At 41.4% G+C, this 16,398-nt stretch overlaps 1 protein-coding gene across 18 annotated transcripts in view; it reads right to left on the reverse strand.

Moving 5' to 3' along the window:
* DST (dystonin) overlaps positions 1-16,398 on the reverse strand; it is a 494,468-nt gene that overhangs the window by 64,984 nt on the left and 413,086 nt on the right. For all 18 annotated transcript variants that reach the window (XM_019496873.2, XM_019496902.2, XM_059730546.1 and 15 more), the window contains 5 exons: positions 12,956-13,187; positions 12,349-12,575; positions 10,596-10,718; positions 10,276-10,377; positions 1,744-1,845 (listed from right to left, as the gene is read on the reverse strand). In XM_019496873.2, the coding sequence (XP_019352418.1) occupies positions 1,744-1,845; positions 10,276-10,377; positions 10,596-10,718; positions 12,349-12,575; positions 12,956-13,187 (786 nt within the window). The remainder of the gene's footprint in view (positions 1-1,743; positions 1,846-10,275; positions 10,378-10,595; positions 10,719-12,348; positions 12,576-12,955; positions 13,188-16,398) is intronic.

The raw sequence follows: 16,398 nt of genomic DNA on the forward strand, positions 1-16,398 counted from the left end.
GTAGAGATGAACACAATTAAGTCACAAGTAAATATCATATTGTATGCAGTAAGGATGCTGTTGTTTAAAATATTCTATGTAACACTTTCCGATTCCAAATGTCTCAATAAATGGCATAACATGATATATTTCCTGATTCAATGTTAAAAAGAAATTTACTGCTAATCCAGAAAATTCCTGCTAAACAATGACAAAAAATGTCAGCACCCCCCAAACATCTCCCTTCCCTTTGTTAACTGTGCACACAGAAAGGTGGGAAGATGCACTTAACTGGGATGGTTTAGTCATGAATGATCCTGGCTTGAGACGGAGGCTGGACAACTACATGACCTTCAAGACCTACTTTCCTATGATTCCATAACATAAGAAGTTTCTCTATCACTCGGGTTTTGTGGCAAAAATGATACATACGTTGTAAGCTGAGTAACTTCCAGTTTTTGTGGTTGAAATAATGTGGTACTTTGAGATTACACAGAAACATTTATTGAAAGCTATTGAAATGATTTTTTTCTTTAGTAAGGAATCATTTTTAAAGGGTAACTGAAGCAACAAGCTTAATACAACTTCTGTATGTGCATTCTTCTTATGATAACTAGTTATGACTCATAACAGAAAGTTACTTCACGAAATAAATAAAAAAGATGTTAAAGGACATATGCTAGGCCATTCAGTGAGTTAATAATAATGGTTGCAACTACATGTGCACTTAACTGCGGAGTAGATCGATCAGTTGCGGAGTAAAGTGTCACCATCTACACATGCAATGCTATTAGGCTGCTGTAAACTAATGAACGCTACCGTAAGATAGTACTTATGGGGACAGTACTATCTTATGGTAGGATTAACTGTATTAAATGCACGTGTAGAAGCTGACCACAAATGAAATTGTGCCTGGTCAGCCCAAGTAGAAGGGGCCAGACTCCTGTCTTCCACTTAGGCACACAGATCCATACTTTCAGCACTCTCGTGCCCCAGCACCCGCCCCTGCCAACCGGAACCTGGTGATGATACTCCATATCCTCGGTCTTTGCGTAAACTGCCCTGCCCTTGTTCAAATTGCTATTATCTCAGGTGCATGTGTAGACACGGCACCCGGGAGTAGTTTATTCTGATTCAAACTGCTCTGGAGTTTATTGCTTCAAATCAACTGCAAGTCCAGATGCATCCAGTGAGAATAAGATTAAGGACTCCACACTGCCCGCTTCCACTGTCACCATTAGGTAGCCCTGTTTCCTATTCAAAGCACACCTTGGTCTGCTAGTGTCACAGCTATAATGAATCAAATTTCCATAGAATGGAACTTGGGACTTTTACTTCAGACCGCAGTGGAATCTGGTGGAAATTATGCAATTTTGAATTGTGTATATCCCACAGTGACAGGCATCCAGGGCTTTGGAGCCAATTACCCACCCACTTTTCCAGAGAGAGGTCAAGTGCTCCAAAGATGACTGATGAAGGGAGAAAAATAAAAGATAAATAAAAACAAACCTTAAATAGGCTTTTGAAGGAAATGAATGTTGTAACTTTGGAGGGTGGGGGAGAGGGTTATAGGTTTTTTGGTTATAAAAACCTATTTATTTGTGTGGGGGAGAGGGGGGGGCAGGTAATCTAGTCCTACATAGGAAAATCAGAAGCAGACTATTTCATCCATAAACTTTGCTTACAGTAAAACTTTATGATGTTTTAAACTTCTTTTATAACCATGCTTTGTTAGAGTTTAAAATAAAGTTAGATAGTTCCTACCTTCAGTTCCTCAGTTTGCTGCTTCACTGTCTCTAGATCTGTTCCAACTGGTGACATTGAAGCTAATTTACTACTAGCAATATCCACCCAATCAAATATTGCCTGAAAAATCACAGTAGAAAATTGTAACATAAGACAGATGGAAATTTATGGTAAATTAAAGTAAATATAATACACTGATGTTGTCCTTCTAGTGCAGTAGATAATTTCATTATTTCCCTCAAAAGAAAATTATTTTTTATAAAAAAAGTATACTATTAAAAAAATTATTGACAATTCAAGTCTGTAAATAGTACTTATACAAAGTACACCAAACGTAGGAGTTACTCAAGCATAATACTGAAAGATCTGACTGACAAGGTCCCTCCAGACATAGTAGCTATGATGAGATTAGATCATACAATCCACACAATCACACTTCTTGCCATGCCACACCTGGGATGTTGGGTCCCATTGATGACACATTATTACTAGGGACCTACTGAAATGATTACATGACTTTTGCAGAAACCACAATTTTGTACAGACTCTGTGAAAGAGTGCGGACTCCATGAAAACTGGCAGGCTCACTGCAAAAAAACAAAAAACGCCAAAACCCCCCCGAAACAAAACGGAAAAAACCCCCTAAAACAAAAAAACATAAACTTACTGGCAAGCAGAGAAAAAGCTGGGAAACAAATACGGGGGAAGGCAGAAGGGGAAGAGTTGGAGTGGGGCAGAGAGGGGAAGAAGGAGGGAGGCAGGGCAGGGCAGGGCAGCTTGCACCAGAAGCCCTCCCTACTCTGCCTTCCCCCAATGCTCCAAGACTACAGGGCTTCCAGGCCTTTTCTCTGCTTGCCAGTAACTTTTTGGGTTTTTTTGCTTTTTAGTGAGCCCGCCAAAATGGCAGAGCTCACCACTTGGGGATGGCTCAAAACTGCAGCTTAATTACCCTGATTAAGCCCGGGAAAGCCATTAATCCATGAGTTATTAAGTGTAGGTTAATGGCTTTCTAGGGCTTAATCAGGGTAATTAAACCATGGCTTTGGGCCATGTGGCAATCTGTGGGGAGAAGCAGGACTGCTGAGGCCCCTTGTCCAATCAGAGATGTGGGGAGGAGGGGCCAGCTGCACTCAGCCCACAAAAACGGCAGCTAGCCCCAAGATATGCCTTCAAAGTCAGCTGGATGTTTCCTTGAGTTGAGTAGACCCCTACTTATTACCAGTGCAGGGGGAGCCAGGGTTCATGAACCTGCACTGCCAAGTAGCAAGCACCTGCGTCACAGCTATAATGTGCAGTAAACTGCTCCAACAGGGTGTACACCATGTGTTCCCTTAGCTGGGAGCCCTGTCAACTGACCTGGGCTCCCAGCTGCAGTTGGGTGCTCCATCATCTGACAAAGCCCCTAGCTGCAGTTGTGCACCTGGCCACATGTTCAATTAATCACGTGACAGAAACCAGCCACAAAGTTATTACACAGTTTTTGTGGAACAACCGTATGGCTTATTCCTCTTTTTATCATACCATTAATTGAGTGAATATGTGGCCGGGTTATAAATTAAGGTGTGATTAACTGGTTAATCACACCTTAAGCATAACATGTGGCAGGGGCCTTATTAAGAGCAATATTCTTCTACTGTTTCACATTTTAAACATTATTTTGGGACATCTGATACCAACAACACAAAGCCATCTTTGCTGTATTTTTTATCGTAGATAAAAATGTTTGGCTGTGTGTAGTTCAGTAGAAGGGTGGAAGTGTCACTTTTGGTTTATGCCACCCTAGTAATAGGATGCAAGCCTTATTGTACATTCCTAAAATAATGCAAAGCAGCCTCAAGAGTGCTCCACTTCACACAAGCTATCAACAACACCTTAGATCTATATCAGCAGCTGGAGAGTGGCAGCGGCAAAAGAATTCCTCAGCTATGTCCTGTTTTTATTGGCCCTTATGCTTTAATTTTTGCTTAGGTGTGCTTGTGGTAGCTTTTTGCTTCTGAACTACTGCTCCATGAAGGAGAACCTTCCACTAGCAACAGCAAGAGTACACCACAGATCCATCCCAAATAAAAATCTATCCATAATATTTTTATGTTCTTTAATGGCACAACAAATAAAGTAGTGTAGCTATTTAATCACCATTTATGATATTCTTATACAGTGTGCTTAGGTTGGTGTAATAGCTCTTGTGTTCATAGGAAATGTGGAATGTCTGAACTGATGCCAATATTCTGTATGTCACACTAAAGTCATCCAAACAGTAAATGTATGCTACCATAAACCATATCAGGCATCATCAAATATTCAGAGCTAAATATTTAGTGAGGTATATTCACACTCAGACAAATTGTTAACAGAAGGTGTTGCTTGATCTGCACAAATTGCTGTTGTAGAGATGAACACAATCATTTAAGTCACAAGTATCATACTGTATGCAAATAAACAAAGTAGTGCAGCTATTTAATTAACATTTATAACATTCTTATGCAGTGAGTGCTTAGGTTTGTGTAATAACTCTTGTGTTCATAGGAAACGTGAAATGTCTGAACTGGTGCCAATATTCTGTATGTCACGTTATAAGTCATCTTGTAAGTAAGATGGTCATTTGCCTTGAAATAAGGGCATATGAAGTTACATTTTAACGTTTATAATCAAGAAACGCAAGAATTCCAGTGAAGGAAAAGAATATGTTTTGAGCCAATCTACTTTAAAATAATTTTATATGGGGTAAGGCATTGTATCTTTCAATTGTCCAACCTTTCTCTGACAGGATTATGAGATATAGTTAATGGTTTAAACTCAAATAATAAAGACAATATATATTATATAGAGACAACAGTGTTTAAAAAGGGGGATGGAGAGTTTATCTGTTGATTTCTGAAGTGAAATATCTCAAACAATAAGTATTCTGCATGGATTACATAATACTATGAAGAACTAGATAAACTGGAAATGAAGGTACACAATGAAATCTCCAAGTTTGCAGATGATACCAAATTATTCTGAGTAGTCAAGTCTCAAACTGATGGAGAACAGCTGCTGAAATATCTCACTAAGCTGAATGAGTGGGCAAAAAAATGGCAGATGAACTGCAACATTGACAAGTGCAAGGTAATGCACATGGGGAAATAAACTTCAGCTATACATATGCACTGTTGAGTTCTAAACTAGCTGTTACAACTCAGGAAAGAGACCTTGGAGTCACTGTAGATAGTTGTCTAAAACTGTCAGCTCAATTTGCAGTGGCAACCCAAAAAGCTAATAAAATGTTGGTCATCTTTAAGGAGGAAATTAAAAACAAAATAGAGATTATCATGCCATAAACAAATCCATGCTGCACCCATATCTCAAATACTGTGTGCAGTTCTGGTCTCCACCTCTCCAAAAGGACGTACTAGAATTAGAAAAGGTACAAAGAAGGGCAACCAAAATGATAAGGGGCCTGCAGCCCACTGCCAAACCAGGAGAGACTAAAAAGGCTAGGACTCTTCACTTTGGAAAGGAGAAGGCTGAGGGAAGCTATGATATATATAAAAATCATGAAGGGTGTGGACCAAGTAAATAGGGAATTGTTGTTCACCATGTGCCAGAATACAAGAACTAGGGGGCACCCACTGGAATTAGTAAGTAACAGATTTAAAAGTAACAAGAGAGCCATTTCAACAAATGGTTAACTTGGGGAATGCGTTGCCACAGGAGGTGGTGGAAGCAGACAGCTTAGCCAGGTTCATAAAGGGAGTGGATACATTTGTGGATGGCAGATCTATTAATGGCTATTGAACAGTGGTTGGAGATGTTTCCTCTGTTTTTTTTAAAGCAATAATTGCGGATGGCAGGGAGGGTATTTAATAAGGGATAGATCACTCTAGATATCCAATTCAGTGCTCTCCCTCTACTGTCTCTACTTCTGCCACTGTCAAAGACAGGATACTGGGCAAGCTGGATCACTTATCTGACCCAGCATGGAACTTCTTATGCAGTATATTATTATGAATTTTATTTTAGAAAATGAAAAATGCACACTCTTATATTTACTACTTACATAAAAATGTATGAATATAGAAGTTCTTTGAGTTTGTCTTCCATCCCATTCCCCTGACATGGCTGATCCATTACAAGTCCATTTCTTCTTGACAGTGATTTCTAGGTATGTCAGTCCTGTGCGCTCCAAGACCCCTGTGTTTGGTATTCCATCTTCCCACTTTATTTCAGGATCTTATGCGCACATCGCATATGGAAGCTGTTCAGTCTCTTGATATGCCTAGCATATGTAGTCCACATTTCTGAACCATAAAGCAGGGAAGACAGCATATAAGTCTCATAGATTCATATCTTCACCTTTAGCTGACAGTTTGCTGTTATTCCATGTATGCTTCTGTAATGACCTGAAATTCTTAGCTGCTTTTCTGATTCTGTTAGTCAGCTCAGTCTGAAGGTCAAGATTTCTGCTGAGCTTAGAATCCAAGTAGCAAAAACTCAACAACACCAAGAAATTTACCCTCCAGAGTGATGCTAGGGATTGGTTCTTCTACCCCCCTGGTACATGATCACAGTCTTCTTAAGACTAATTGCCATCCTGAAGCTCTTGCAGGATTCAGAAAATCTGCAGAAGAGATTTTGCAGGGAAGATTCACTGTTGGCAACCAAAGCCACATCATCCGCAAACAGGAAATCTCTCAGAATCAGTTCTTGCACCTTCGTTTTCACTCTAAACCTTGTGATGTCAAACAAGCCTCCGTCTAGTCTGTTCAAAGATAAATGTCATCACTGATGACCTTGAACGCATGAAGAAGCAGGAATGAAAAGTAGATGTTAAAAAGCAGGGGGGAGCTAAGATACACCCCTGTATCACCCCACTGTTGATGTCAAAGGTATTTGATTCTTTGTTTTCATACACTACAGTTGCCTTCATAACTTCATGTATTGAGTGAATGATGTTCAACAGTTTGGGGGGATGACCCAGTTTCTTCAGAACAATAAAAAGGCCCTATCTGTTGACTGTATCAAAGGCCTTCATCAGATCAATGAAGGGTATGTACAGCAGTACTCATTTTTCTCTAAACTTCTCTTGCAGTTGAGTTAAAAATATAATAATGGTGGAACATCTTGAGCAAAGACTGCATTGACTTTCAGGACAGATTATTTTACCTAGAGATTGCAGTCTAGGGAGCATGATGCAAGTGACAATTCTTCCGACAATGTTCAACAGGGAGATACTTCTATACTTGTCACAGTTGCTTCTGTCCCCTTTGTTTTTGTATAATTGTACAAACCAAGCATCTATGAAACCTTGTGGTACCACATCCTCTTTCCAATAGAGCAGTATAACTTCATGAAGATTTCGAAGTCATTTGTCACTGGCACATTTATAGATTTCAGCAGGCAAGCAGTCATTGCTGGATGCCTTGTTCCCAGGAATTGATTTAATTGCTTTCTGCAAATCTTCTAATGTAGTCTCGTTGTATAAATTCATCATAAGGTTGAACTATGATAATCTTTTCAGCTCTTCATGTTTGATTTCAGTCTAATTGGGGTTCATAATTCCATAGTGCTCAATGCAACACAAGCTGTTTATCAGTAATGACATTTCCACTTAAGTCTTCCAGTGGAGCTGTTTTCTTCTTGATTAGACCAACTGTTCATTTGATGCTTTTGTACATTACACAACTATCTTCTATGTCAACTGCTTTCTGAATATCATCACAGAGTTTAATCCAAAAATCTTGGGCACACCTCTTAGCCTCCTTTTGCCTTTTTTTTGAGCCTTTCTCAGATTTTCTATGGTTATGGTGTTGGAAAATTTCTTATAGTTGGTTAGCACTGTCCTTTTGTTCACAACTAGTGGTAGAAGCATTTCAGAGTGTTCTTCAAACCAGTCTCCATTTTTCTTGTATTTTTTGCCAAGTGCTGTTATAGCAACATTGTACACGTTGGTTTTTAAGCTTTCTCAAGCCTCAGTGGCTAAGTTGTTAGGTAAAATTGCATTCACAACTTCTTCATTGAATAGTCTGTATTTTCTATTTCTTTAGTTTGGCTGATGTCTGACAGTGACTGGTAGTTTTGATATGGAGGATCTTTTTTACATTAATTCTGACTTTCCAGCAGACTAAAGTGCAGTCAATCTCACAGTCAGCATTATGATAAGATCTTGTTCCGCAAGATTTCTTTCAGGTGCTTACACCTGGGCAGTATTATTCATAGATTGCATAGACATTAGGGCTGGTGTAAGATCATCGGGTCCAGCCCCCTGCCCAAGGGGCAGGAAGTCAGCTGAGGTCAAAGGATCCCAGCAAGATAAGTGTTGAAATGTTTCTTAAAAGTGTCTACAGTAGGTGCTTGCACCACCTCTGGAGGATGTCTGTTCTAGGCCTTGGGAGCTTGGACAGTAAAGAAGTTTTTCCTTATTTCCAGCATAAAATGGTCTTGCAGGAGTTTGTGACCATTGGACCTTGTCATACCTTGGAGTGCTCTGGTGAACAGGCATTCCCCCAGATCCTGATGCACACCCCTTATGTATTTATAGGCTGCCACCAAGTCACCCCTGGGTCTGTGCTTCTTCAGGCTGAAGAGTTCCATAGCTCACGGCCTCTCTTTATGAGGCCTGTTCTCTTGCCCTCTGATTAAGCATGTGGCTCTCCTCTGGACTCTTTCAAGCTTCTCCACTTCTTCCTGAATTGTAGAGCCCAGAATTGGATGCAGTATTCCAGCTGCGGCCTCACCAAGGCCTAGTACAGTGGGAGGATGATATCCTGGGTCTTGCTTGAGATGCATCGGTAGATGCAAGCCAGAGTTTTGTTTGCTTTGCCAGCTACGGTATTACATTGGTGGCTCATGTTCATTTTGTGGTCAATCATGACCCCCAAGTCTCTTACAGTCATGGTGCTAGCAAGTATAGTATTGTTGAGCCTATAAGTGTGAAGTGGGTTTTTTTCCCTGAGGTGGAACACCTTGCATTTCTCTGTATTGAATACCATTAGGTTTTCATCTGCCCACCTTGCAAGCCTATTATGGTCAGCCTGGATCACCAGACTATCCTCAAGTGTGCTTACTCTTCCCCGAAGCTTGGTGTCATCAGTGAACTTAGCCAGTCCACTTCTGACACCAGTGTCCAGATAGTTTAAGAAGACATTAAAGGGCACAGGTCTGAGAATGGAGCCTTGGAGGACACCACTAGTCACTGAGTACCATGTTGATTTGGTTCCATCAGCTACTACTCTTTGAGTACGACCTTGGAGCCAGTTCCCCAGCCATCAGACTGTGGAGTAGTCGAGGCTGCAATTGCCCATTTTTTCCATGAGAACATCATGGGACACCAGGTCAAAGACTTTTTTAAAGTCCAAATATATTATATCAATCTCTTCCCTTTTGTCCAGGTGATACATCACCTGGTCATAGAAGGAAATGAGATTGGTCAGGCAAGACCGACCCATAAGAAATCCATGCTGGCTATCCCTCAGAATGTTGCCTTCTGTTAGTCTGTCAAGAATGGTTTCTCTTTTTCCAAGATCTTCCCAGGGATTGAGATCCAACTGATTGGCCTGTAGTTTCCCGGGTCTTCTTTCCTCCCTTTCTTGAAGACAGGCACCAGATTGGCTCTCTTCCAATCTTCAGGTACTTCGCCCGAGTGTCACGAGTTCTCGAATATCCTTACCAGTGGCTGCACAATGATGTCTGTTAGTTTCTTTAGCACTCTTGGGTGTGATCTATTCAGATCCGCTGATTTGTAGGGGTCCAGCCTCTCAAGACGCTCCCTCACAAGATCCATGCCAATGGTGGGCATATATTCATCCTCAACCTGGTCATCCCGCATCATGTTAAGCAGGGTGGTCCCTTTGGGCCTTTGGGCTAGTGAAAAACTGACACAAAGTAATCAAGCAGATTGGCTTTTTCCTGGGTGTTGGCAGTCAGCTGCTCAACCTGGTTTGGCAGGGGTCCAGTGTTGCCCTTGTTTTTCTTTTGACTCCCCACATATCTGAAGAAGGACTTTGTACTGTCCTTGATTCATATAGCCAGTTGGAGTTCAGTTGCAGTTTTGGCTTCCCTAGTTCACTCCCTGCAGGTGCAGACCAGTGCAGAATACTCCTCCTTAGTGGTGTTTCCTGTCTTTCATCCTTTATAAGTCTCTTTTTTTAGATGTAGGAAGTCCATGAGTTCCCTATTGAGCCAAGGGGGTTATTGAGCCCTTTTACCACTTTTCCTACAGGTGGATTAGATCTAACTGGCGCCGGTCCCCCAATCTTAGATGTTTCCATGATGTCTTTCTTGTGATTTTCCCAGTGAAGTAGGTGTTGGTAACACAAAGATTTTGACTTGAATACTATAATGAAACTGTAACTCCAAATCTAAACCCACTGTGACATGTAAACAATCCGACAAAGAAAGTTATCCAATATATGTATTCTGTTAAATATAAAATCTGGGAAAAACTAGGCACATTGAAGAAAATTCAAAACAGGATAACATTTCATAACAGCTGCCTAATAATATATTGTTTTACTGAGACAAAAAATATTTCCTACTCAAGATCTGTTAGGTATATCATAACCAGCTTACCTGAAGCCCATCTTGGTACTGAACAGCTGCTTGCATGGCTTCATCAAGTTTGTCCACCCGTTCTTTCCATGCTTTGTTTAGAGTATCCCATGCAGAATTCAGCTGCAGTTTAAATGATTAAATATTTCAATCATAATTCAGGTATTTCAGGATTAAAATCTGCTCTCAATAATCACAATTTTATTGTTCACTTCACCTTGTATAGGACTCTGGACCAAAATCTTTAATTTATATCATTGCAAATTATTTTTGTGAAGGATGTATTCTATAGTTAAAGTACATTATAATACATCAGCCTTAAACATTTACATTTCTCATACCTCATCTATACTCTTATTGACAATGGGTTTGTCAGGTTCTCCACAAGCAGCAATTAGTTCAGAGCCAAGAATTACAACTGTATCTAGTTCTTCTTGCAATCCATCAATTTCTTCTCTGATAGCCTAAAATAAGGAAAATAATAAATCATTAATATGGATACATTTTAACACTCCAGAATGCAGATACAGTTTGTTTAAGATAGAACATTAGAAACCCAGAATTTCACTTCCATTACATTGTTGACATGTCATTTCTCTGCTTCTCTCTCTCTCTGGGAAAGATCACTGACCTTGAAGTAAAACTCAGATATCGAAAGGTCATTGCAAAAAAAGCCTCATTGTAAATTAAAAGTGAGGTTTATAAAGAATAAGTTACTTCGTAGAAATATAACATAACCCTCCCTCCCTCCCCCCTCCGAAAAAACAGCCTAGAGACTATAATGATTTATGCTACTTCAACCAGAATTTTTTCTATAGGGTCACTATTTCTACTTCTAAATTGTTATGTTATAATCAGTGCGACTGACTTCAGGCTTAGACTAAGCTTTTTGTTTAAATGTGTTCATGGAATCCACAATTTTTTTTGACTAACTCCAATTTCAGTTATTCATATATGTCATATGCACACACACAGGCACTCATACATACACAGGAAAACATACATATGAAACCAGTGATACATATAAGTATCTAGACCAGGCTTGTCCAACATATGGCCTGCGGGCCACCATGCGGTCAACCAAGCCGTTTTCTGAGGCCCAAGGTGTTGCGACAGGAAGCAAAAGTAAACACTGTTTACTTTTGTTCCCACCCCACCCCACCCCACCCCTTGTCCCTCCCCCAGCCCCTCAGCAGCTTCCTAATGGCTGCTGAAGGGCTGGGGAAGGGACAAGGTTCCCACATGCACCATGTCAGCTTGACGTTGCCGACGTGGCGCGGCTCCTCCCCTCCCCCCTCATTTCACGGTGTCCCTTCCTAGCCCCGCCCCTCCCATCCTCATTTGCATGCCAGCCCCACCCTGCGCCGGTCCCCACTGGCCGCATGGGCTGCAGCAGTGGGCGGGTGGGCGTGGGGGGGGTGCGGATGCCGGCTCACAGGGATGCTGCGGCCGGGCCCGTGGGAGATGCTGCTGCTGCTGTTGTGGCTGTCGGGGCAGGAAGGTGCCCACAGACACCACGCTGGGGGTGGTGAGTCGCGGGCCCCGGGGAGGGAGGGAGCTCTGCCGGTCAGGCTCGGGCTGCCCCGGGAGAGAGGGAACAGAGGGGGTCCCTGCACGTCCCGCACCCCCTTGTAGGGTCTCCGCATGTCCCCCTGGCTGCTGAGCCCAGGTACACAGGTGTGGCAACATCCTTAAGGCCGCCCAGGTGGCAGGGAGGATGCAGCGGGGTCAGGCAGCACCCCTTGACCCCTGCGCCCCCAGGCTGTGGCCGGACTGGACAGGCCGCGAGAGCACTTGCTCCTGTCGGCCAACTGGGTGATAAAAAGTTCATGATCTGGCCCCACATTCAAAAATGTTGGACATACCTGATCTAGACACACTTATATTGAGGTACACAATGAATATAAAAATAGCAAAAATAAAGGTAGGTATATATTATTTACCATAACATCCTGAAGTACTTTTATAGAAAAAGTCTACATAAATATCCTGTTGGAAAAAAATCTCTTTTGGTATTTCAAAATCTTATCTCCCCTCAGTATATTGAAAAGAAACCCCCACTTCTTTAAGCCTCCTAAATTACTGGCTACTGACCTCTGCAGCTTCTTGTTGCTGTTTGACTACAGAAGGGTCAACCCCAGGTCCCTCCAGTTCTCGGATGAAATCTTGAGCATCTTTAATAGTGGCTACAAGGGACATGTGATCACACCAGAACTTCTCAGCCAGTTCCATCACATCCAACAACTTGGCCTCCCTTTGCTCAGTCAAGGTCTGGATGTCCTCCCAGATGAAGACCATTTGGTCCAGTTTATCTTTAACAGCTAAATGGGCAAATGGACTTGATTATTATGGGGGCAACCAATACCTATAAACACCTTGATAATGAGATCAGAAAACTATCACATGCACACACTCCTTCTGGAGAAATCCAGCTCGCTTTTTAATTCAACTTCTAAACTTAGCCCTTTACAACACCCAAAGAACAATAAGAATTAAGTAAACCTTTTCTTTTAAATAAAGGTTAAAGTTATGACACTACATCATAAAGGAAAAAGGTCACCTTTTTAAACTTCTAGGCCACAATCTATAATAACAAATTCCAGGTGTGCTCACTAGCAACCAAAAAACAAAGATGCTCAATACTTTAGTTTAGTTAATTTCAACTACAAAGGAATTTTCTCTCTGTCAGATAATCTATTACCTTTAGCAGATATATCCTTATCAGCTCCCTCTGAGCGAGCAATCATTTCCTCTCCACGCTGTTTGAGTGTCTCATACACTGGCTGTAGTTTTTCCAGGTCTACTGACACATTCTTATTTTCACTGATCTGTTCCTTAATTTTCTCCACCTCAGCTGAGATGGCAGGAGGTTGCCTCAGACGTTCAACTATGCGTTTCAGGCTCTCAAGGTTTGAATCTATCTTGTCATGAAACTGTGGGAATAAAGGAGAGAGAAAAGAGGACGATATGGGCAGGGAAGTCAAAGGAAAGGAAAAATAATTAAAAATATTCAAATTTGAAGATACTGATAAATCAACAGATTAAACATCTCTAGTTTATATTTAACCTTCATAAACATCATCAGGCTGTCTTCGCCTGGTGGTAGCTGAACTGCACTGAGAGATTTCTGATACTGCCTCTCAGCTAAGAGAACAGGTCTTTATCTCAGGCAGTAAAGGTTCATGACAATGGACCTAGAGTTTGGGTTCAGTCCTTCTGGATAACCTAACCACCTTCACATTTTGAGATGCATATATAATCCTCCTATTAATACCAGGCTTTATATTGTTTTACATTTATACATAGACATAAAAGTTTTATAGTGTGACCATGTGTTTCATAGTGTGTTGTGCACAAATACACTGATACGGGTTTGCTGTGTCAGGTAATTAATTACCCGATGCATCAAATAATTGACTGAGGCAATAGTAATTAACTGAATGGTGGGACTGAGAGTCAAGATATCTTCTAGCAGAAGTTTCTAACATACTTGGGAGCTTGGGAGAAAATGGATGTTTGAAATAAACAAAAGAGCAAAACCCTCTCATTAAGACCCACACAGATACCTAATGAAAGTATTGTTTCCCATTTCTATGGCAAATTCACTGTATACTACTTCATAATAAACTTTGGGACTGAGCTTTTTAACCACAGGATTTGAATTTGAGGATGTATGAATATCCTGTGTTTGTGGCACATGTGTTAAAAGTCAAAGGAGTAATTATTGTATTTAAGTCTCTGTAAAATTTATTCTGGCACTATATGCCCCTTCCCTATCTGTAAAGAACAGTATGAGAGGGGCTACTTGACATATGTAAAGTAACTGAATGTACTTTAAAAATTGGAGAACTAAATAATGATACTTTTAGAAATGTGTAAGCAATGTAATGCTTACATTCCCATCATGTATGATGAGGATAACACACTCTGGGATATCTCAGTGAGAAAAGAATTATGCATAACTAAATTATACTTTGGGTCTCTTATGTTTGTACATACATTTAGATTAACTTATATCAATTAAACATCAAAATACTTTAAAAATATTTAAGCAGCTTTTCCATATACTGATAATGCTATATATGTCACAAAGGAATGTGAATAGAGGTGCACTGATATATCAGTTGTCTATAGGATTGGCACCGATAAAAGGGAAATTTACCTTATTGGCTATCGGGGTTTTAATAGCTGTTGTAGCTAGCTGATAATGCAGCAGGAGGCACAACTTGCCATCCCCACTTGCTGTCGGGAGGGCAGGGGGGCATGCGGCCAGCACAAAGCTCCCGAGGGAACGGCAACAGAGTGGAGAGCCCCGAGCCCACAAAGGGCAGCCTGCATCCACTCTGCACACAAATCTGGTGGGGTATAGGCCCTGCCCCCCATGCATCCCTTGCGGGGTGCGTGCAGTAGTGGGGAGGCACCTCCCCATCACATCCCCTGGATGAGCTGCACGTGGCTCCATCCTACTCCTTACCCCATCAATTTTACGGGAGTAAATCAGTTATCAGATGGGCATTGACTGATATGGTTGCTTAATAACTGACTATCAGTATCAGCCAAGAAAATCTTTATCGGTTCACCCAACCCTGAATGTGAATCTATCCTAATCCTAATATATAACCTGACTGATGTAAAATGATGAAAAGGCCAGCATAATCATTGGCTAAACAGTGATATCGGCTGTTATCAGCCTCCTAAACACTGAGCTAGCTGTGACTGAAACCAACACAGGGAGAAAGCAAGGAGGGATAGCACCATATGAAGAACCAACATAGTGAGTGATCCAAAAGAAATGTATTTAAAATATGAAGAACAGAGTCACACATTATAAGCACATTTCTCACAGAACAACCACTCCCTTTCTGACCTCACTGTCCTTGTATTCAAGGGAAATCTATCCCAGGGGTTCTCCACCTTTTTCTTCCCGAGGCCCTCCCTAACAAGTTCTAAAAACTCCACAGCCCACCTGCGCCACAACAACTGCCTGGCTCCCCTGCCCCACCCCAGGTGCATCAAGCAAGGTTTGGCAGCAGGGAGCCCTGGGGCCCCATTCACCTGAGCAGCAGCAGCGCAAAGTTTCGCCCCACCTGCCTGCAGCATCTCCCACAAGCTGGAGGCTGTGGGGTCAGCCCAGGCCAGGCAGGGAGGGCCTGTCCCTGCTCCTTCCTTGGGACTCACCTCAGCCCTGGGGGGCCAAGGAGGCTTCTCCCCAAGCCAGGCCATGCTGGGCTGAGCGGATCCCCTGAAACTCGTGCACGTTCCCCCAGGGGGCCATGGACCCCTGGCTGAGAACTGCTGATCTACCCAACACCTTTAAAAGTAAACTTGGGAACAAAAATTCATAAGCTGCCTGGGTACTAAGTACCAAAGACTTAACACCGATATTGGCTTTATAGCTCATTATAACCTTCCTGATCCCTGAATTCTCCCCACACACGAAAGGTGGAAAAAAAAATTCCTCCCTTTTGCAAGCTCTTGTTCTCCCAGTAACCAGTTTATTTTCTTCTACTAATTGTTTGTCTGATATTTCTGGGATTCTTCCCCTTCCCCCCTCATCTGAGAATTGTTTTTATTTATTCTGCTATGTTGCCTCTCACTGCTCAAACTTGATGAAGAGTGTTTGGCATTCAAAAGCTTGTCTAATTCCAGCCCAACTATAAAGTTGGCCCAATACAGATATCACCATAAGAAACCATTGCTTCTTTAAAGAAATAGCACAGTCTTGAGAATTTAATAGTACATAACTTATACAAGCATTTAGGAAAGTATTACAAAGCTGTAGAAGTTATCAGTAATATTATTTGTTACATCATGAACGAGAAGAAAGGAGAAACTGCTGTAAGCAAAGATGAATGAAATGTGATAGTTTTATCCTGGTTTCAGTATGAATTTATGCACACTGAGCTTTGTTTCAAATAGGGATTTGAGGTAAACCCAGTAAAATATGCAGAATTTTGCTGAGTTTAGCAATGAAACCATACAAAATCCTCAAATTTCTCAAGGATTTGACACACAGTGATAAGCAACTGAACTTCATTTCACAAGCTCATAAGCCTTAGATAAACTATTTAACAAATTCTATTGGAATTTTAAGTTTCAAATGAAATCTGAAATCAGTGAATCTGACCTGAATATTTTACAGCA

Source organism: Alligator mississippiensis, chromosome 1 (assembly GCF_030867095.1).
Source record: "Alligator mississippiensis isolate rAllMis1 chromosome 1, rAllMis1, whole genome shotgun sequence".
In the NCBI taxonomy this organism is placed as follows: Eukaryota; Metazoa; Chordata; order Crocodylia; family Alligatoridae; genus Alligator; species Alligator mississippiensis.